Source organism: Maniola hyperantus, chromosome 17, assembly GCF_902806685.2.
Source record: "Maniola hyperantus chromosome 17, iAphHyp1.2, whole genome shotgun sequence".
Lineage (NCBI taxonomy): Eukaryota > Metazoa > Arthropoda > Insecta > Lepidoptera > Nymphalidae > Maniola > Maniola hyperantus.
Window position 1 is genome coordinate 8,270,422 of NC_048552.1, and position 24,483 is coordinate 8,294,904.

General features: G+C 36.6%; 1 protein-coding gene across 3 annotated transcripts in view; it reads left to right on the top strand.

The window, feature by feature from the left end:
• LOC117989989 (zwei Ig domain protein zig-8-like) overlaps nt 1-22,288 on the top strand; it is a 44,926-nt gene extending 22,638 nt beyond the window's left edge. For all 3 annotated transcript variants that reach the window (XM_069504057.1, XM_034977404.2, XM_069504058.1), the window contains exons 4-7: nt 1,354-1,564; nt 4,140-4,239; nt 9,099-9,256; nt 18,626-22,288. In XM_069504057.1, coding sequence (XP_069360158.1) covers nt 1,354-1,564; nt 4,140-4,239; nt 9,099-9,256; nt 18,626-18,897 — 741 coding nt within the window. In that variant the 3' untranslated portion in view covers nt 18,898-22,288. The remainder of the gene's footprint in view (nt 1-1,353; nt 1,565-4,139; nt 4,240-9,098; nt 9,257-18,625) is intronic.
• The last annotated feature ends 2,195 nt before the right edge of the window (nt 22,289-24,483 follow it).

Consider the following 24,483-nt stretch of genomic DNA (forward strand, 5'->3'; position numbering starts at 1 on the left):
CAAGATACTAATTTACCTATGCCTTGTACATATCTGTTACACTTAGGTATAACTCTAAAAAAAAGGATACCTTTCCAAAGTTTTAGTTATCCTTCCTAACTGTAGCTGATGTTCTTGTTGAGCTTAGTTATAGCCGATGCCTTTTCGCTTTTTTAATTGCTAATCGATCGTCGTACCTTCCTGCAGCTCATAGCTTCTTTCCTTAAATGCAATAGATATTACGCTGGTTATACACGATCAAGTTTGCTTTAAGCGGTTTCCAGTCAAGTGATAACCATACACCGTCAAGTTATTAGAAGTCTGCTGCAAACTTGACCGGTGAACTTGATCGTGTATAGCCAGCGGATCTGAAAATTCGCTGCAATGAAATTACCTATAGTTATTTTCTTGTTCAAATCGCAACAGTAACTACTTGCAACTAGTGATCTAGCTCTTATTAACATAAAAATAGACTGGTTCTAACAAATTTTCAATTAACTTGGCTGTTTAATCTGCTTTCTTGTCAAATTCGTTTTATCGGATTTTATCCAATTAAAACATTTAGAGCTCTCTTTATCGTTTCACGAGAAAGTTTCAATCCGAGGACTAATTCCATTGTACGCTGTCCAAGTCGCGTCTTAAGTGTTCCAGATTTTAAGGTGCTTTTAGGGCACAACGCGCGAGATTTTAAACAACTTTACAATTACGGCTAATTGGTTTTTACTTTTTGGTTTTTGTACGTAGTTAAGTTGTTTCACTTCTAAATTATAAAATTCATATTATTAGTCTACCTGGGGTTTTATTACCTATACATTTTAATATTCTGTAAAAACCAATATTACATTTGGAAAGCTGAACTTTTTTTACATCTTGCAAATAATGCTATTTCTTGAAAATAAATTTCATATAGGTATTTAAACCAAAATACTAAATGTACCTACTTATTTTATTGTTTTAAATATGAAGCACTAGCTGATGCCTGCGACTTCGTCCACGTAGATTTAGGTTTCAAAACAAAGAACCAACAAATCAATAAACAAACAAAGAAACACACTTTTGCATTTATAATAATACTAGATGATGCCCGCGACTTCGTCCACGTGGATTTAGGTTTTTTTTAATCCCGTGGGAACTCTTTAATTTTCCGGGATAAAAAGTAGCCTATGTCCTTCCCCAGGATGTAAGCTATCTCTGTACCAAATTTCGTCAAAATCGGTTGAACGGTTGAGCCGTGAAAAGCTAGCAGACAGACAGACAGACAGACAGACAGACACACTTTCGCATTTATATGGATATTATATTAGTATATTAGTATGGATTTTAGAGTTTATGTGCTCGTAATGGCAAAGTAATTAATTATTTTTATCTTTCTAGGTATCCTGGATCCGTAAGCGAGACTTGCACATACTAACTGTGGGGGTGCACACGTACAGCAGCGACGCGCGGTTTGCGGCACTCCACGCGGACGGGTCGGACGAGTGGACGCTGCGGGTGGCGCCCGCCCAACCGCGCGACTCGGGGGTTTACGAGTGCCAAGTATCCACAGAGCCCAAGATTAGTTTGTCGTTCCGACTCACTGTTGTCGGTTAGTATCAAATTGATTAAGCTACGAGATATAAAGTTAGGGAAACTTTAACCTTAGCGTAAAGCCATCTTTCCACCAGAGATGTACTAAGCCGTGTACCTAGCGAAGGGATTTATAGCCCGCGACAGGTTGAGATGGCAATCAGGGTATGAGGCGGGGGGACGTCCCGCACACCCGCACGTCACCTGCGCTTGTCCACATCAGGTTAGCTCAGGAGTTGTGCGGGTGTGCGGGGCGTTCCCTTTCCGATTGGCATTATTACCTGTCGCGTACTGTACAATGTACATATTATATCATGATATCAACTAATATGATATTTGATTTTCATAGCATAGCTCTGGTATACAAGAGTTCAACGAAACTAAGTTTTTTACGTACTCGTTGAAGTCAATATCTTACCCATTCCGCTGCACCACTTAGCTTTGGTGGAAATAGATACATACCTACCTATCTAGTTTCGCAGCTTAGTTTCACCTTCGCTCATCACTTAGCTCACATATGGTGGAAAGACAGCCATGGTAGACTTGCATGAGGCACAGACTGACGTCTTAGCGTACGTCTAAGCACTACGAAAGTATAATGTCCGTCCGCTGTGCCAGATCCTCCTTTCCACGCAAACTGTGGAACCAACTCCCATCGGCGGTGTTCGCACTAGATTACAACATGGGGTTATTCAAGGGGCGGACCAACAAATTCCTAAAAGGCCGGCAACGCATCGGCGGTTCCTCTGGTGCTGCAAATGTTCATGGGCGGCAGTAATCACTTAGCATCAGGTGACCCGCCCGCGCGCCTGCTCGTTTGCTCGCTATCTTTATTTTTAAAAAAATGGAGTCACTTTCGAGCACCCCGCGTCAATGCGTGAAGCCGATGCCATACATTTTCGTAGTGTTTACTTGTTTAGTATTGTCGTGTCAGTCGAGGCGTGTCGTTGTAATCGTATTTGCATATTGAAAACATAAAACAGCAATCCCAAAATAATTTATTTAAAAAGGCGCTCACATTTTTTTTCATTTATATACGCTAACTTTTCAATCATGTCCTAGACAGCTTTTGGGGGGACGTCCCGCATATCCGCACGGCACCCATGCTCGCCCGCACCGGTTTAGCGCGGGGGCTGTGCGGGTGTGCGGGGCGTTCTCTCCCCGATTGCGATCTCAACCTGTCGCGTACTATCGGTATCTAAAGGTAGAGATAAAGTTCATAATATTTAAATAATAAAACATAATATACGTTTTATTTTAATCAGTATTTTTTTGGTTTGGATATAATAGGTACGTAGGCATTATTATTACATTGAAATCGTTGATTACAGCCCAAAAAGCCTATTGAAACCGTATATTTTCCTATATGTTGAGAGGTAATTACAAGTCTCTTTGATGAAATTTTGGGGTAAAATGTATATTTATTTAAAGTATATTAACTCGCAAAGCAAACTGATGTTTAATTATATATTTGTTCATTTAAAAAATATATAAAAAGGGAATAATTAATGAGTGTGTGTAAAGTTTCGGCCAAGGGTGATTTTATTTTAATATTTTGTTTGGATCCGTACAGACTACAGATCTGTCTTTAAATTAAAGTGAATTTTACGTGGTTGCGTATTTAAACACAAGCACGTAGGTATAAATAACACCACGTTTATATTATCAATGTTTTAAACATGTGTTCTATAATATGTAGTAAGGTTGCTATGTTGCCATTTTTATTTAAACCAAAAAAAAGTTGTGTATCTTCTTTTTCTACACATTCTTCTTATTCTCTAACTAGCTTATGCTCGCGACTTCGTCCGCGTGGACTACAAAATTTCAAACCCCTATTTAACCCCCTTAGGAGTTGAATTTTCAAAAATCCTTTCTTAGCGGATGCCTACGTCATAATAGCTATCTGCATGCCAAATTTCAGCCCGATCCGTCCAGTAGTTTGAGCTGTGCGTTGATAGATCAGTCAGTCAGTCAGTCAGTCAGTCAGTCAGTCACCTTCTCCTTTTATATATATAGATATAAAAATGAATCGCTAAATGTGTTGCTGATCGCAAATCTCGAGAACATCTAAACCGATTTCGCTAATTCTTTTTTTATAATATTTCTTGAAGTACGAGGATGGTTCTTACGGAGAGAAAAGTTTTAAAAATTTGAATCGACTGTTAGGCGGTACGAAGTTCGCCGGGGCAGCTAGTAATAAATAAAATAAAATAAAAATATTTCATGAAAACTCCCTTGCCGTGCCGTGCCGCCAGTGGGCACCGCGCCGGGCTTTAGTATAGTGCGCGACAGTGGTCGAGATGGCAATCGGGCAACTCCGCACACCCGCACGGCCCCGCACTAACGCGGTGTGGGATAGCGCGGGTGACAGGTGTGCGGCCCTGGCCTGATACCCCGATTGCTATCTTTACCTATCGCGTACTTTAGCTGTGCTATGACTAAAATTGATCACTTCGATCTTTCTTATAGACTTCGCATGAACTTTAAAACTTCAGCTGTAAAAACAAAACACGTATATCCTTTCACAAGAGCTGCTCAATCTTAATATAAACGTAAAGGTAGTTTATATCAATAAAGTGTGTTCTTGTCAACAGTTTCGAAGGCTGAAATTTTATCCGGGCCAGAGCTGTTCGTACGAGCGGGCTCGGATATCAATCTCACTTGCGTCGCGAAGCACGCCCCAGACCCGCCAAGGTGAGTTTAGATTTCATTTATGTAAGAGCATAAAAGCATACCTACTCCACTTTTCCATTACAATAATGAGAAGCTAGTGAAAAACTTCAGGTGCATTCAAATCTAGTAGCGCTGCATTAAATATTTCTTAAATAGTGACTTAAGTTGCAAAAGAGCATAATCGTGACAATCAGATCTGAAAGGTCAAGGTGATAAAAAATCTATGTCTAGACTAGTCTAATTAGACAAATACGTAGGTACCTACGTAAAAAGGTTATCTACCTGCGAGTATTGATGTCGAAGGGATCTTGTGCTAACGAACTTACCTAGTTACAAACATTTTTTTATAAATAAGTAGGTAAGTACTCTATGGGCAGGGCACGTAGTTCGGAAAAACAGCCGTTGGGGTCTCAAGGTGCTGGAATGGCGACCTTGCATAGCGGGCGCAGCGCTGGAAGATCCCCCACTAGGTGGATAGATGACATCAGACGAGTCGCTGGGAGCCGCTGGATTCAGGCGGCGCTAACCATGACGTGTGGAAGTTCTTACAAGAGACCTATGTCCAGCAGTGGGTGTCTATCGGTTGATGATGATTATGATACAGCACTCATTTTTAATTAGGTAAAAAGGTAGGTATACCATACCTACCGTAAAATAAAATCTGCCAAGACGCAAAAAATAGCAACGATTGGCCAAAATATTACTGTCGCCGTAATATTTATTAATATTTTCATTACAAAACGAAATTTAATAATTTTGATAAAAAGTAAAAAAAATCCGATCGCACATTTAAAACAATACTTAAACCATTCCTGTATTCACCCTTAAAAAATTTGTAGTAAGTAAATAAAAGCTAGTCATTTCAGACGTACCTATAGCAGGGTCCTCACTAAGCGAGGCAACATAGCGAGGCTAGTTTGCAACAAGATTTCTTTGAAATGCACTTTAATTTACTGTACAATAGTTATCCTTAAGAAGCGACCTCTTCCAGGAAATTTAGAAAAAGGAGAAAAGGAAAAATGTCGGATTTGGGTTTACATTACACAAATATATGAATAAAAAACCTTAATTCTATTCATAATAAGGCTATATCCGGAATCCCAGTTAGCGTCTACGGGCCGCCGTGCTGCCTCAATCGACGGGCATGCTTTTGCCTCGGTAGAAGCTAATCCATACGAGCATCACTGACGCGCTTTATGTGGACCCGGCTATTTCAATCGCGATATATCAATTGGTAATCCAAGATATTAAATTAAAACTTTTAAAAATGTGGAATTTATATTGGATATACTCGTAGGTATCACACGCTACGAGTATTTAATGAAAAATTCCCGTATCCTCTCATTGGATTACATATCCATGAGTTGAATTATCTCATCACTCTAAAAGGGTACGCCTGCATCAGATAGAGCTTTCCCGTAATGAAAGGACGAGACCAACTTTAAATGAAGTATTGCCTTTGGGAGCATCTTTGCAATCGCGAAATGAAAAAACAAATCCCAGTTAAAATTATTTCGAATTTAAATTACTTACGAAACCTGTTTCAGGTAAATAGTTTAAAAATAGTAAATTAACTAATTCTTTTAAGTTACCTAAGTATCAATTCATTATATTGATGGATACAGTACTCGCAGTAGGTACCCCTACAACATCAGGATTGAGAGATTCCTGATGTTATTGACGACGATTGACAATACAACATTATGGAAACTGGAATTTACATTATATTTTTGTATCGTTGGTAATGGGTACCAACCATATCAACCGTCCAACCAACCAAGGAAACCAACCAACCAACGTACCAAGGAAATTCGTATTCCTGTGCGAATTTCACTAGAATCGATTCACTAAAGTAACTGAAAACCCGTCGCAAGATTTGAAACAATAGATTGTAGGTATACGTAAGTGAAACTTTATTAGATACTCTTTTGATTTTGTTTTTACAAACACTAATAACTAATATCGTATACTAGTATACGGTAGAATCAACATGAACCACGAAATTTAATGTCTACCATGGAATTTATAATAGACCCACTGGTATACCTAAGTGGTAACATGCAGTGTTCAAAGACTTCGAAAGATTTCTTCCTTAACTCATTTACTCTATGGTAAATGTATTGAGAAAAATCCTATGTTTACTCATACATAACTAATGAGCTTCCTTAAATAAAAAGAAACAGAGTTTCTCACGGAGCGTAGCACCCCATCAATATTCAAATTGAAGGTCCCTCCGCTGAAAGATCCCGGGCACATGGTGCCATTAAATGCTGATAGGCAAAGAATGCCTCACTTAGGGACCTCGACCGACCCTTTTATCAGAAAATAAGCTTATCATGTTTATGGATGCGAGAATAAATAGGTTGCGTGAAAAAATATATTGGGTTTTAGTAAAATGAAAATGTTCACGATATTGATGGCGGGCAGGATTTATTTTTGATTCATATTATGAAAAATATATCTTGCTTTTGACGGCCTCCCTGGTGCAGTGGTGAATACTGTGGTCTTATAAATGGGAGGTCCCAGGTTCGATTCCTGGCAGGGGCATCTAGTCTGGGCTAGTAGGAAGCTACGGCTATGGCCAGTAACCAACCTACCGGCAACGCATGAGTAGATGTCGGCAAAGCCGTGCAACCAAGTGACTCAGCGTTCCGGCAGGTACGATACCGTATAGAAACCAATAAGGGGTACCTTGAATCGATGCTTATGGAATTTTCTGATCCTGATGCTGCAGCGGTAGGTACTGTCCACCGTGACTGATTGTGAGTTGATATTTTATATACCAAGGTTAGACTTCAATTTTGAATTTCGAGTTCCAACTCTTCAATCGTGATGTAGATGTGGTCATCTCTAGACAAACCATGAAGACGGGAAAACTGTAATAATTATGAATTGATATCGTGGATAGTGCTTAAGTTATTAATCCCTCTTAAAACTGTTTTATTATTGATTTCATTTATAATGAAATGAAAGCCGGAATTCTATAATAGCAGGTATTACAAATTAATATTCAGCTTAAAATAACTATTATGTGATACTATTGTGTAATGATGATATCGATTGTTACGATAACGATAAAAATAAAAACCGCAATGTTGTTTCCCGTAATTGCATCTGATGTTTTAATATGAATTAACGAGGAATTCCATAGAGACTTGTTGTATCCAACTGAGTGCAAATATCAGTTTATTTGTCCAATAAAACCGAAATGATAATTTATTGGATATTAAATCAACGAAGTTTTACTCGTTTGCTGAATACCATTGCATACAATATTTAAGCTGGTGATTTTCGTGTATATTGCCTTAAAACTTTGCTTCCTAAGAGTGTTATTTATTTTCACTTTATAATTTACTTACGTTTGTTGTTTTAGTACGTACAAGATTACTGAAATGAACATACGCTTTTGGAATAAAATTATAACAAAAAAATATAGATGACAGACAGACAAAGTACAAATTCTCCCAAGTAAATTTTAGAGTCTCATTTCGCCATGTAAAAGTATGTATATCTTTCTATCTGCCTGTCTGCTAGCTTTCATGGTCAATTGGTACAGAGATGGAGGGATGGGGGAGGACACAGGCTACTTTTTATGCAGGAAAATCAAAGAGTTCTGATGGGATTTTTAAAAACCTAAATTCACATAAAAGTCGAGGGCATCATCTAGTTCATGATAACATTAAGAAACGTTGAAAACTTGAGTTCTATATTTCTTCAGAAAACCTAAAACCTACATTATAACTAAAATATTAAAAATCTTTTTGTTAAGCTTCATATTATGAAAATGGTCTCATCCGAGATTCATTTGCGTATTTGGAATGAGGTTAAACGTATGTATAGGCAAATGAGTTGAAAGGCTTCAGACAAAGGATGTTCATATGAATGAGATTATGGGAGTGCTTCAACAAGAACTGTTTGCCGTGCCTCTTTGTCTCTTCAAATTTGTTCAAATTTGAATCGCTATTCAAGCACAATATTCTTGTCTTTTAATGCTTTTAGAGGTACAAAGTACATGTGCCAACAAAAGTAAGGTAGGTATAGCTATTCAGTTTTGTGGTGCAGATATTGAGTTTCAAACTTTATGTGCATAATAAGAAGCAAAGAGTTTCTTCAAAGATTTTATAAAAATATTTTATCACGTGACTTTTACAGCTTTCAAACCTCGTAAAGTAAAAGTCTTAAGCCTCATACGATACCTAAGATGTATTTAAAGTCTTTCTGAAGCTTTTCAGAGGTGTACTTAAAACGACGTCTACTTAAATTTTAAGTACCCAGTACCTACGCAGCCTCCCTAATATACGATTGCGACGTAGGTATTAAGATCTCCCATCAGAGTAATCTCGACATTTAGGCGTTTTACTGCTAAACCCACTTTACGGTTGAAATTTTGATGATGACCAAGTAAATTACGGTTAGTGTACTACATTAAATCTTGTTAGACAGGAGGTTACGGCTGTCCTTTGTGCGATTGTTCTAGTAATCTCGAATTTCATTAGTCAATTAATAATTTGAGTATTGTTACGGTAGTGTACATAATAAAAGCCAATTGATTCAATTGGGGATATTTAATTCATTAACGCTGAGTTGTTCGAAACAAATTCAAAAATTTAAGAGGAGATTAGTTTAGTTTTTTTGAATTTGATTCGAACAACTTGACGTCAGCCTCAAAATAACTATTTTCATACAAAATAAATTATTTCATTTAATTAATTTATTTATTTTAAAATTATTTAAATTATGGTCTGAGATAGTTGTGTGCAGTGTGAAAGGGGTGAAGGATTCAAGCAATTAATTCGCCGTCACCCCTCCCTCACCACGCACGTACGTTAGAAACCGGCTCTATTAACAGTAAGCCTATAAAAGTTATCACTTTTTTGCAGTTTTATATACTGGTATCGGGGTGAACAAGTGGTGAACTACGCACAGCGTGGTGGCATCAGCGTGGAGACTGAGCAGAGAACTCGAACGAGTAGACTGCTCATAGCGCGCGCTTCACCTCACGATTCCGGCAACTATACTTGCGCGCCGAGCAGTTCTGGTGAGTATTCACGTACAACTCAAAGGTTCTAAGGAAAGTTCTGAAATCAAGGTGAGCCAGGTTTCAACTAGGGGTATCAGTGCGCTCAGCCTAGAAACTGAACAGCGAACTGTTCGTTGCGCTTCACTTTACGATCCCGGTAATTAGAATCGCGCTCTGAGAAGTTCTGGTGACTATTCACGGACGACTTTGGATTCGAGTGAGCAAGGCTTCTCTGGTGAGTATTCACTACAACTCAAAGGTTTTAAGGTATATAGTACGCGATAGGTTGAGATGGCAATCAGGGTATGAGGTGGGGGGACGCCCCGCACACCCGTACGTCATCCGCGCTCGCCCGCACCGGGCAAGCGCAGGGGCTGTGTGGGTGTGGGGGGCGTTCCCTCCCCGGTTGCTATTTCAACCTGTCGCCGACTATACTTAAACTCTGGAATCAAGTGAGCAAGGCTTCAACTAGGCACAGCAGCCTAGAAAATGAACAACGAACCATCTGTACTGAAAGACTGCTCATAGAGGTTGTTTTACCTCACGATTCCGGCAACATATCTGCTCTGATATTTCACGATTTTAAAATAATGTTTGAGTAAAAAACACTAAAAAAGATGCTAAATACTTAGTGTTGAATTTTTTAAACATATTTCCTGACTAGCTGATCCGGCGAACTTCGTTCCGCCTAACAGTCGATTAAAATTTTTTTTTTTTAAATATCAATTCACTATCATAAATTCTAAAATCCCCACGATTTAGGACTTCAGTACTTTGCAGCATCAGGATTGAGGAGTTAGGATCCGAAATTCAATGATGTAGCCTATGCTTGGTACCTAAAATAATTTTGCATCATCCGCAGTTCCTGAAACATTATAGTTTAGGAGTGCTGTACCCTACATCATCAGGGTTGAGGAGTTGAGACTTGAAGTCTGAGAATAAAGTCGTTGCTTGGTACCTACAATACGAATTCACTATGAACACTTCCTGAATCTTGGTAACTCAGGCGGGCAGTAACCCTGCAGCATCAGGATTAAGGAGTTGAATCCAGAATTTTTTATGTGACCACCACGAAAACTTTTTTTGTTGATTTAAAAAAAATATTTGCAAATCGGTCCAGAAACCTCGAAAAAATCGATGTAGAAAAAAGAACCACCTCCTTTTTGACAGTTGGTTAAAAACCAATGACCTTGAAATATTTACGGAATAATTTTTAAAATATCCCCTTTCTAACAAAAAAAGAATGAATGAAATCGGACTACGCGTTAATGAATTACAACTCAGTATACATTTTAACTTTCATCCCCTCTCCTACGGGAACCATGCTGAATTTCGGGATAAAAGTATCCTATATTCTTCCTCATAGTATGACCTCAAATCGTACCAAGTTTCATTGGAATCCATTCAGTAGTTTCAGCGTGATGCGCGGCCGTGATACAGACAGACAGACAGACAGACAGACAGACAGACAGACAGACAGATAGACAGACAGACATACAGACAAAAATGAAAAAAATTACAGTTTTGGGTTCAGTATCGATTATAGAGTGCCCTCGAATAAAAATTTTCAAAATATCTTCAATGTACAGAATTTGACCTGTTACAGTTTTATTATAAGTATTGATTATCAATACTTATAATAATATTCAATATACCTGATTAGATACCTATCACAGTGGTGCGCCAATGTATTAGAAAAAAAATCGCTCACAAAATATCTCCTTACCATCGATTTCCCTGTGATTTAAAGTCACAGTATTTGATACTAAAGTTCAGTACGTGATGTTAAAATAGCTTCATTTTCTAGGCAGGGTACAGTAGAGGGGAATTAAATGAAGCAGAAGTCAGTAACAAAGGCGGGTAACTGTTCAACTTTGCTCACGGAACAGGGAACAAACTGTATGTAGGCACAAAGTCTGAATTGAATTGATTTGTTACAATCATAGAAAGTGTAGGTATCTACAACTATTTATGTGGCCTTTTATTTCTGGTATCGCCGAAAACAAGTATCCGTATTTTCTTCTAACTAATAAAATAGAATTGTGGTCACTTTCATAGTGTTGTAGCCAGAGTTTATTTTATATCCTTGTTATTACAAGTGACGTAAAAGTCTGTTCACTAACCTAGTATTGCTACCCAACTTGTGTTTATTATTTCTATTCGTATTTTATTACAATAACCATAAGAATTATATAGAATTATATTTTATTTTTTAAAATAGATAGATAGCTTTTATTTAATTTTATAATAAAAGCAAAATAATAAGTGCGCCTGTGGGTGTAGCGAGACTATGTCAGTAAACAGACTTTACTTGTGACGATTGTGGCGTATCTTGCACTTGCGCTAGGCTGCAATCAGACTTGCTGGCAAATAATGATCGAGCCTGCGCGCTTGCCTAGAAAATGCCTATTCATTATCTGATGCACGTAAATATTAATAAATAAATTTTTATTTAAAGCAACTAGGGCTCAGTTGTTAGTAGACAATTTTAATTCTTAAATAACTATTGTTAGTAATAAAGTAGGGGATAAAGAAACGATTTAAACATTTACAACAATTACTATTGTGGCCTCACCAACACTTGAATAATGTGTTCAAGCATTGGTGAGTCCATCTTACTCGCAAACATGTTGAGGATGCGGTTGGTACTTGAGCACAGCCTTGTCAGCAGTGATGATGACTTCTTCCACATTACGGCAAATAAGTCATCAGTGCGCTCCTCTGCGAACATACCTGACGCTGAAAAAAACCGCGGCACGCCCAACAGCATCCTAAACCCATTATTATATTGCACTCTTAGGGTGTCTATGGCCTTCTTCGAATAGTTGACCCACAGGCCTCCCGAGTAGAAATTTTGGCAATATGCTTTAAACAGCGTTATTTTTGCCTCTTTACTAATAAAATATAAAAAAAATATTAAATGGGTATCAAGATATTATTAATTTATACATTTTATGATGTTTTTGCCTACACTTCAAGGCTAAATATTTTTCATATACTATACATATCAAAATTACGTAACCAGCAGGATTCGAATCGCGGCCTAGGCATCTTGGCGTCCGGGTGCGTATTTGCAATTTTTGATATATATTTAAAAATTATATTATTAATTTGTTGTGTAGCTATGTGCTTACTGATATGACTCGACAGAAATAATGTAGTGTAGGTACATTGTGATGATAATAATTCAAAGTTGTGATTTTTCCGCTGCATTCTAATTGCAAGATTACTTAATGTGACAAACGGTATAAAGCCTCGAAATTCACCACGAATCGTAGCTCGGCATTGTGTCCGTACAGCACGTTTAATTTACCCTGGACTACTACAATAGAGTATTACCCAGTGCCACACAATTATTATGCAATGAATATTTCAAATGCATGCAAGCTGAGCGCAGAGTGCTCCGTTAATAGATAAACTAACTTTACTGACATAATCAAATTACAACTCAAATCGTTGGGCGTGCATGTCAATTATCTCTAACTTGTCCAGAAGAAAGGTTTTGGCAATTTTTTTGGGAATTTCCAACAATTTTTTTAATATAGGTACCTAATGTTAGTTTACTTTAAATTCAGTGATAGGTAGCACATACCATACTTACGTACTTATACAGATGTAACTTTTCATTATTGAGGCTTAATTAAACTCAAATAATTATATTGTCATTCAATGATACCATAAATATAGGTATAAATAAGGTAATTTTTTGTTGAACTAAAATAATATTTTAGTTCAACAAAAAATTACCTTATTTATACCTATATATATTACCTATATATATTATATGAAAGCTATCCAAATCTAATATAAGCCACAATAGGTTTTTTGTCTAAAACATTGATTTTAAATTCAGATAAATATCAATAAATACGATGTATCTTGAATAGTTCCATTTAGATTTTTTATTATTAGATTTCATTTCAATAGATACAATAGAAACATTATTGCTCTACCTCCACTAATTTTAGCAAATAAACAAACCTAAATCAATAACTGAGAATGCGAATCAAATATGCTTACTCTCCATCACTCTCTGACATTGCCTACAAGAAACTATTCCAACTTTGTGCATCCGTTTGGACGGTATAAGAATTCTATTTGTAACCAATACGAAATTGACCTGTGTAGTTGGTAGATTGAAAGCTTTTACGAACACTAAATTTCGAGGCCGAACTAGGGAAAATTTACAGGGAAACCGCAGAAACATAACACGTACCTTTTAGTTAGTAATCGTATACTCAATATTGTTTAATGTTTGTGGGCCTTTAATAACGTTATTCAATATCTTTTGCAATTAACAAGTTTAAGCAAAGTTTAGCGTAGTCGTAATCAAATACATATTATACTAGTACTTACCTATAAACAAAAATAAATAACTTTGAAACCGCGGTTTCAATGGGATGGCTAAAACAAATTGAATGCTTAGCTAGCGATGGTTTCTAAAAATCTCTGAAATGTATTATTATGACAGGTAATCCCTAAAATTAAGGTGTATCAGTATTATAACATTTACACAATAATAATAATATATTTTATCTATAGTCCGTTTTCCTAATCTTGAAGAAAATGTAAATAAGTAGTTTCTCACTGAAACGCGTAAGAGGTACACTATACATTCATTCGGTAGACCGTCACGCTAGAAGACTCATTGGTGACGAAACGCTGGTCAATTCTAAACTTCAGTTTGGAACATCGGCACAAAGTTGCCTGTATATCGGTATTTTACAGGATATATTTCAAAGTGTGTCGAAGAACTTTTCGGCCTGGTTCCTCCTTTACCTTTCTGCTATCGTACCGCACGGCATTACCAAGATCTGCACTCGTTACGTAGTCGAAAATCCACGGATACTTTAGTATAGTTTTCCCCTTCAAATGGGTACCTTCAAGTCAAGAGTGAATAGCCATCTTGTGGCAAGCGCGCTCTATCTTAGGCTGCATCATCACTTGCCACCAGGTCTGATAGCAGCCAAGAGCTAGTCTATAAATTAAAAAAAAACATGGCCCATATGACCTTGTTACTACGAATTGACAATAAAATCATGATACGAGTGAAAACCTAACTCCAGAAGGTCTAAAGCACCGAGCAAATTGCATCGCATTCGCATTTCTCCGAGAGGGTTTTTGCGATTTATTCATCTTAGAAATAGATCATGATCATCAAATAGATGGGTCTATCAGTTAGATATATTTTAACTTCTGAAAGGACAGGAATTTGGAAACACAATTTGCATGTGACGAAAACTTGACCTAGTCTGTTAGTAAATTGAAACCTTGCAACGCATTGCGGATACAACGTGCACAGAGCGAGTTCGGTCAACTTTACTGCCCGACGTCGGTAACTAGTTGGCCTTTCATGCAGAGAAACTAATCATGAGTACGGTTGCATGTATTTACTTTTAGATTTACTGTCATTTTGTACTTATATCCATACTATCCATATCCATACTTAATGTTATAAATGCGAAAGTGTGTCTGTCTATCTGTCTGTCAGTCTGTCTGCTAGCTTTTCACGGCCCAACAGCTTAACCGATTTCGATGAAATTTGGTACAGAGTTAGCTTATATCCCGGGGAAGGACATCCCGGAAAGTTAAAGAGTTCCATATTTAGATTTAAAAAAAAACTAAATCCACACGGACGTAGTCGTGGGTCATCTAGTATTTTATATATTGTAGGTTCACATACCAGTGCTATTCGGTAATACGCAAACTAAAAAAATGTACCTATATAAATGTACTTATAGTAGGTATGTACGGACATTTTGAAATGGAGATCGGGGAGGAAACACCCGCACAGCCCCCGCGCTAACACAGTGTGGGCGAGCGCAGGTGACGTGCAGGTGTGCGGGGCGTCCCCGCGCCTCATACCCTTATTGCCATCTCAACCTGACGCGCACTATACTTACAATAATATCGTCCCTTCCATAATATTCACTGTGAAAAGAGAGGGGCACTAATTTAGCTTAGATTAATTATTATTAGTACACTATAAGCGATGCCTGCGATTTCTGGCGCATGGATTGAGTTTTGTCACGTGTTCCCGTGGGAACTTTTGATTTTTCAAATTACATTTTTATGGTATCTACATTGTCGTTCTAAGATATCTAAGAGCGCAATAAAGTGTTCATCCCATTTTATTTATAGACAGTCTTCATTCTTCACTCTTTGACAATATCAATTTACGTACATCCGACGAGTTTTCAGGAACACAATTTGCATCTTTCGGGAAATTAACCCTTTGTGTGAGTAAATGTTGGAAACGCAATACGGATACGGTTAGCGAATATCAAATTCTATAGACTTCACTATAGGAGGTATAGACAGCTAGAGAGCTGTGCTCGGGGTTTCGCTACATAACAGAATCACAAATGGGTAGATCCGTTGAAGAACTAGTATAACCGACATTGCCCAACGTTGCGAAGAATTGGTTGCGAAACGAAAAGTGGCACTATAGTCCGAAGGTGTCGGTATGGAGACCTCGTACTGTCAAAAGCCCCCCTACTTGGTAGACAGACGACATCAACCGATTTGCAGAGAGCAACAGGGCGCAAGACCGTGGCCTGTGGAAGTCTCTACAAGTCTACAAGATACTTTTGTCCAGCACTGAACATTTATCGGTTGACTAGCTTATGCTTGCGACTTCGTCCGCGTGGACTACATAAATTTCAAACCCCTATTTCAGCCCTTTAGTGGTTGAATTTTCAAAAAACCTTTCTTAGCGGATGCCTACGTCATAATAGCTATCTGCATGCCGTCCAGTAGTTTGAGCTGTGCGTTGATAGATCAGTCAGTCAGTCAGATAGTCAGTCACCTTTTCCTTTTACATATTTAGATGATGAACTAAAACTGATTGTAGATTACGAGTTAATACACAATTGGCGCAAAACATAAACACAGTTTTCATTTGGTCCTAAAACTGCAAAAACATTAGCAAGTCAGGCGTTTAGACGTGGTAAAGAAATATGGATGAGGCTACAGCAGAAAACGCGTTATCCGCAGTCGCGGCACTGAATAATGCGTTAAGTGAGGCTTTTGCGTTTCTGCAGATTTTACGTCTCCGGCAATGTGCGTTTAGCTTAACTGAACGGTTACTGAGAGAAGAGAAATGTGTTATGAGTATCCCCGCACGTGCTTTTTAGTTACTGCAGTATGGCTGCAGCAAAATCGCTGGCGTAGTTTAAAATTATACATTGTACAACCTCATTGAGAATTATTATTCTAGCTTCATCGTACAATAGGGGTTATTTCCGAAAATCTTACATTTAAATAAAATAACATTTTCATGGCAGTTATCTCATCAGATAGAATAGATAGATAGCCCACATAGATTTCTTAGAGATTGCCACAAACCACGGCCTTGAGCTGCTTGTGCCCAGTGGCTTTGGATGGATTCTCAAAGGTGTGTGTAGTCTGCCATGCCGCACCTGGCCAGCGTGGTGGACTATGGCCTAAAGCCTTCTTATTCTAAGAGGAGACCTGTGCTCAGTTGTGGGCCGGCAATGCACGGTGTGTTGATGATGATGATGATGATTATGACTAGTAAAACAACGAAGTAGAGAAGAAACAATAAATAAATACACTTTTCTGATACAAAACAGAAAAAATACAGTTATAGAGCATATTAAACACAATAACAAACAAACCCCTATTCTGTGTCGAAAATTATTTCTTGTTTCTAAAGATACTCGTAAATATAATATTTTCCCCAAACACTTGTGTGACAATAAGGGCATTGTTATAACTGTTTTGAGCATACGTAGGGAGCTTACGTGCCCTATCTCATCTACGCTATCGGTGCTTGAGACTCAATCTGAGCTTCACACATCTATAAGAGTTTCTTAATAAAATATTTTCTGAAGCTTTGTCACTATAATCTTTTTTCTGCCTTAATAATGCCCGCATTTTTAAAACATCCAAGTATTATTGACCATATAGCTTAACAGATACTCTGAGAAGTTTATAATACCTACCTATTGAAATTAGTCACCTCTTAAAATAAGAGGATCATTTTTGAAGTAGTATTTAAAATCTTCAGGCACTTGACCTTACGCAAGTTCAAACACGAATAGCTATTAAACTTAATAACTTCTTACAGTATTGAAGAATGGATGGAAAGTCCTCGTACTTCCCTTTTGAATCTAAAGTACATTTCACGCATTATCAAAGGGCTACTACCTTTATGCTGTAAAACCGAAAAAAAAGCTGTGATAGCTTACTGGTTAGGATGTCCGCCTCCTAATCGGAGGTCAGGGCATCCCGGGCACGCACCTCTAACTTTTTAGAGCTATATGCGTTTTAAGTAATTAAATATCACTTGCGTTAACGATAAAGGAAAACATCGAGAGGAAACTTGTATGCCTGATAGTTCTCCATAATGTTCTCAAAGGAATGTGAAGTCTGCCAATCCTCACTTGCGTGCCAGCGTGGAAGACTATGGCCAAAACTCTTATCACTCTGGGAGGAAACCCGAGCTCTGTAGTGAGCCGGCGATGGGTAAATCATGATGATGATGATGAATGACTACCTTAATGATTTTAATTTCAGCCAAGGTCAGCCAATGTTAAGAATATGCTCTATTTATAATATGCTCTGGTGATATGCCTTTCTTAAAATTTCGAAAATAGATGTAAAGTAGTTGAAAGTTGAAAATTACCCGTGTTCAATTTAGAGTAAATTCGTCTTACGCAGGTGTACCGTTTGCGAGAATTTCAGAGGTCCATCAAATTTGTTAGAGTGGCTAAGGTAAAAGTAATAAAAAAGTAGAAACTTGGCCACCTGAGACCTTAACGCATTTAGACATAAAATTTAAGTTAGGTAGGTTATTTTTGCCAATTTTTAAAGTAGAAAGTGATCAACTTTCATATTAAAGAATTGTTGAAGAGTAACTTTTAAGAGCTTTGGAGTCATTAAAAACTTTTTCGCACATTAGAAGGTTTATTTTTTAATTATGTTTGGGGGTAACTTAGCCTGACTTGGCCTTTTTTGCTAACTTGTGAACATTGGTCTACTTTCAAAATAAAAATAAAAACTTTTAGTAACTTTGAAGCCATTAAAAACTGCTTTATTAGTATTGTGTTATACAGATTATAATCCGTACATGCCACCTAAGCAGTTCTTACGTGAGACTTAAATTATGCTTTAAGCCTTACTTCGCGTTATTGGAAGTTACTTTTTACCAGCGATATTCCATAGATGCGGCGTTTCATAGTAACAACATGTTCCAACGAACATCGCGCGGTGTCCGCACTCCTGTCAGTCGTAATCTATTAATTATGTACTATGAAGCGCCGCATCTAGTGTATTATTAATATCACCGCTTTTTACTTGATATTTTTCAATGTACTTGAAGGTATTCTATCAGAATTTTAATATTAAAAATGTTTTATACAGAGTCTGCGTCAGTGATCGTGCATGTATTGAGCGGGGAGCGGCCGGCTGCCATGCAGAGCTCCAGTCCGCCACCTCTACGTTTCAACCCAACACTTTGGGCCACCATTGCCACCGTGTCCTCATACCATAGACAACATAGCTGGTCCCATTTAAGTACTTCCTTTATTTTATACTCTATGTCAGTTTTCACCCACGGTGCCAGCTATATCACTGTAATTCTTCAAGCTGTTTTAAGGTACATGGACAATTTAGACATGTGGTCTTGGAGATGACCAACTACGGAATAAATTCTTGGTTAATTGGAAATGTAATGATAGCATAATTTTAAGCTGCTTTATGTATAGTGCAACTGAAACAATCGAGGTATATCTTTGTAACGATATGTATTTGAAATACAACGACTCAATAGCTAGTGAATATCAACCTTTAAAAGGTAAAGTTTGTTATATCTAACTTGAAGTTTAATTATACAGGTTTGGTTTTGATTATATTTTTAGCATTGCTTTCTTATTTCGTTGGAAGACTGGAAGACCCCCCACTAGGTGGACGGACGACATTAGGCGAGTCACAGGGAGCCACTGGATTTAGGCGGTGCAAGAGCGTGGCATGTAGAAGTACCTACAAGAGACCTATGCCCAGCAGTGGACGTCTATCGGTTGCTGATGATGATGATGATTCTAATTTTGAAAGAATCTATTTTCGGGATGAGAAGTTTACCTATCGCTGTCTAATTGGGTTTAATAATAGCGCAAAAAGCGCCTTAAAAAAGCGAAAGCTTGAGGTATTAACTTTGATAATAAGTGTCTTTAAGAAGATTAACGTTACGCATTTACTTTGGAGGCTAAGTCTTTACGCGATTATTCGCTGCTTATTCTCTTTCGTTTTTCCAGCCAACTACGCCGATCTTAATCCTGTAGCAAGATTAAGAGAAAATCGATTTGGTTATTCCAATCTGGCATGAGCAGAGATTCAATATAAGAAGCTTAGTCTATGTGTTATGTATTTAAGCCATCGCTTGGCCGGTCTCCTTTACCACGTTGTTTACCTTTCTATCAAATTGAGTAAACGGCATGGACGAGAAACAACTGACTGGGCATAATCCTTAGTAAAAATACGGAATCATCACGTTCTGTTTGGACTGGCATTACTGAATTAATATAAAAATTATACCTACGCTTATAGGATTTATTTAGACAATTTGATCAGCTTAAACCGGCTAAATTGAAATAGCCAAAAGCAATTAGATTAAATTTCGATTTTCATTTATTTGTAGCTTTAATTTGTTTCAAAGTTGAAAGATAATGACATTGATTTGAACTTTCGTTTTTGATAATTCTCTTTCGTGGGTAAATTAAAATGAAAATATTTTTTGTAAGCTTTGCTAATGATATAATTTCAATAGGTACCGAGTTGGTGTAAGTTAATATTATTTCCTACGAGTATCCCATTGAGTTAAACAGAATTTATAGTAGTGATAATGACGAAAATATACAGAGGGCTCGGTAAAAAAATTTAAATAATTACTTAACTTGAACATAGTTTAATACAAAATGTACCTATATCTATTTCAGACCTATATAAGTACGAGTCGTGACGTATAAAGTTGGCAGACACTTCGTGTTTCAGACTTTAATGTGAATAATATTATGATTTCTTGCAAAAGTATTATATACCTACCTAGTACCTACCTACCAAATTGCATCCAAATCGGTTAAACGGATGGGCCGTTAAAACTAGCAGACAGACAGACGGACAGACAGACAGACCTACTTTTGCATCTTTAATCTAAATATATAAAACGAAAAGGTGACTGACTGACTGTCTGATCTATCAACGCACAGCTCGAACTACTGGACGGTTCGGGCTGAAAATTGGCATGCATATACATAGCTATTATGACGTCGACGTCCGCTAAGAAGGAATTTTTGAAAATTCAACCCCTAAGGCAGTAAAATAGGGGTTTAAATTTTTTGTAGGTAGTCCACGCGGACGAAGTCACGAGCATAAGCTAGTTTTTATAATCTATCAAGTATTTTCTACAAGTCATACAAAATTTAAGTTTAAATTGCACCACATTTTGTTTTGTATAAAAATAAAGCTACTCGTCTGATGTCAATTTGTACAGTGTAGGCCGTTACATTCCCAGTAAAGTCTATACTTTGAGACTATTCTCAACAAACCTACACTGAGTATGCAGCCCCCGAGTGCTCTGCAAAGATACTGAGGGTACGGTACATCGAGTCGAACTAGTCCAGTTGTTTAGAAATTTTCTCAAAAGCCGAGCTCTCTCTTTTATTTTTCTTTTATTTATCCATGCCTTTTGCTATCGGCGAGCAAATTTACGAGACAATGTAAACGACTTGGAAAAAGAACAAAAACACATCTGCAAATCTTAGTCGGCAGTCCATAAAAATGTTTTGTTTTATTTTTCTCTGAAGCTGCGAGTTTTAAGTAGTAAATTTTATTATGAAAGTTTTAGCAATATTTTTTTATGTTTCTTGTATATTGTCGATAATATCTAGTTCTTATGAACTAGATATCATCGAACTAGCTTTTGCTACTTTAAGTTTTAATGCAAACTCAATGAGCTTATTAAGGTTCAATTAACTGACGTGTCATAACGAAGATCTACAATTTCCCGAATGGTTTTTCGAACATAATACTATAAAGTATAGTAATATTCCGTTCTTTTTTTAACTCTTATTTACTTGTTTTACTAAATTGTATATTTTAATTATTTAGGTACTTAACCAAGTAAGTATAAGCCATTTTTTTTATTTGACCAAAAATAATTATTATGAAATACATTTGGGAATTATAAATTGATAAGTTACGACGTACAGAAATCGAAAGTTTGTAAAATTTCAGTATAGAAAGATTGTTGGAATTGTCAAAGACAAATAATAGTAACCTAATTTTATTTATAAAAAATGTTTATTATGTATTGTAATAAATAGAAACATTGTGAATAGATTTAATCATAATCTTTACAGTAAATTCTAGATTCTATTAAATGTAAATAATGACAATGTAAATATTGGAATGTAAATAAGCTTAAAAATTATTTTATATAATTTTAGACAGCTATTTAATATTATTATGTAAAGTTTTACAAAATCATTTCTTTACACAACAGAGCTAATGGTACACAGATACGTTGTATCGTATAAGTACAGTTGTCTACATAAAAAGCGTTTATGTTATAAACATTCACTTAAATATAAATTAGTTATCACCAACCAATAACAAACGCGTTTTCAAAAACATTTGAAATTCGATTCGAAAATGTTTTCAAAAAACATTCTAAATTCAATTAGAAAACACAGTTTCGTTTGTGAAAGGTTGGTGACACAAAATGGTTGGCACCCACTGTGATTTTTGTCTCTATCATTTGTATGGCATTATGTAACAGAGAGAGCGCTATACCTACTAACATCTCTCCGCGGATAGAGTATAATACTACGTAACAATGATGAGTACTATATTATAATATTCTGTGTACTATGGCTCTAATATTATTGTTCAGTGTTAAAATGACGCTGTCTTTAAATACAAGTAAGTAGAAAAAAGGGTTGTGTACTAAACTATCAAAATGTAGAAGTACTTAACTATGTTACTTATTGTTTTTAAGGATATTGATAGAAATAAATTATTGATAATAATAATTATTATTTCGTTTTATTTAATACTCATACTAAGATGCAAGCTGTCTCCGTACATCAAAGCTGTGTCTTTCACTAAAATCATATTTTTGAAACGGATGATTCTTTAATAACCCTGTGCAGACTCTTTGATTCTCCGGGACAAAAAGTAGTCTATGGGTGTCCTCAGAATGCAAGCTATCTTTGTCCGTGGAAACAAACTTTCTTATAACTACTTAATAATAATAAGAAAAATAACTGAAAACGGCTGTAAGATACAGTTGAGGATGCAGTTGACTTGAGCGAACCTCAATCGTTTCCCACATTCACATGCCACTGTAGAACGCGATGAGTGGGGTTGTCCTAGTTAAACATTCACTTCCTTCCTGAGAAAAATGTGAAGCACAAATTCATCATTTGTGACATACGCGTATATTATAACACTGGAGTTGAGTCATGAGCAATAATTAAAACTGCTACCTATAATTTTACAAAAATATAAGCGTAATTTGGGTTCCTTTAATATAAATAAATTGAGTTGGGACTAAACTTTTGTTTGTGACATTCATTACCTTCCTAGTCTAATAGCAGTTCTTAAATAAACCGCACAAAATAATTTAGTACCCTTTGTTCAGCTCAGTGTCCATAAACTTTTAAATTAAAACAAAATTTCCTTTTTCACGCAGGTCAGGTACTTTATGATGTTATCTATACGTCGTATTTTAATAAGAAATGAATGTGTTCGTGTTTATAAACTACTTGGTAAAATATAATACACTAGCTGATGCCCGCGACTTCGTACGCGTGGATTTAGATTTTCAAAAATCCCGTGGGAACTCTTTGATTTTCCGGGATAAAACGTAGCCTATGTCACTCTCCAGGTCTTTGACTATACCCATGCAACAAATCACGTCAATCCGTTGCTCCGTTGCGACGTGATTGAAGGACAAACCAACAAACCAACAAACCAACAAACCAATAAACCAACAAACCAACAAACAAACACACTTTCACATTTATAATAGGGGTAGTGATTTACAAATGGATTAGAATAATTATCTACCTATCGAAATTTTAAAAGTGTATTATTAAAAACCAATACTAACGCTGAATCTAGATCTTGGTATTAAAAGTTTCTATGGGAATACAGAAAAAATAAGGAACTGGTAAATAGGTACAACGATTCTTAAACTTTCGACTGGTTCAGTACCTACATTTTCTTCTATCTATCTCTCCTTGCTCACGACCTACTGGAAAACTATCTATTTCTCGAGATTTATAGAGCGTACTTTGACTCTGCTCAGACTTAAAACAAAGTTAAGACGACACAGATTTAAGACATAGACATAAGTGTGTATCGATATAACTAAAAATAAACTCTGAATAAATTAAAAAACCAACTCTATTTTTATAAACGTACCTATCTACAGCTTAATCAGATAGGTCGAGAAACTTTAGATTTTGCATGTAGGTCCTAACGTAGACCTCCAAGAAATGAAACCATCAGAAAAATTACCCATCAGAAGTTCCATACGAGTGAAGCTGGCAGGCAGATCAGCTAGTTTTCAAAATAGGTATAATACTCGCCTTGAAAGTTTTATAACAGCGTAGTGATTTCTGTTGGCACAAAGCCGTTCTGAATTTTTCTAGTTTAGAATAGCATTTTCGTTTATATTTGCCAAGTCCGAGTGGCCGCTCCCTAGAGGCGCACAACAATTTGCCTCATATTTTGGAAAATATATTTTACCGTTCACTTTGAAAGCTCTGGATGTGATTCCTTTCATATAAGTCAGAAAATATTTTAAGCATACAAAACTAACGTTTTCTGAACAAGTTTTTTTATTTTATTTTCAGCATAATATACTTAAGCTCAATATAAATTTGAGCATATTTTATTCTATCACTTCGCTACCCATATTATAAAATATGTGAAAGTGTGTTTGTTTATTGGTTTTTCCTTTAATAACGTTGCAACGGAGCAAAGCGATTTTTTGCATATGTATAGTTAAAGACATGGAGAGTGACTAAAGCTACTTTTTATCTCGGAAAATCCAAATCCCGTCCCAAAAATCCCGTGGGAACCCTACGAGATTTTTAAAAACCGAAATCCATGCGAATGAAGTCGCCGGCATCAGCTAGTATCTAATAAATAAATGTCTTGTTCTTATTCTCCTTTTTGCAACTCACAATGCCGAGCGAAATAGCTGGGAGGAAACA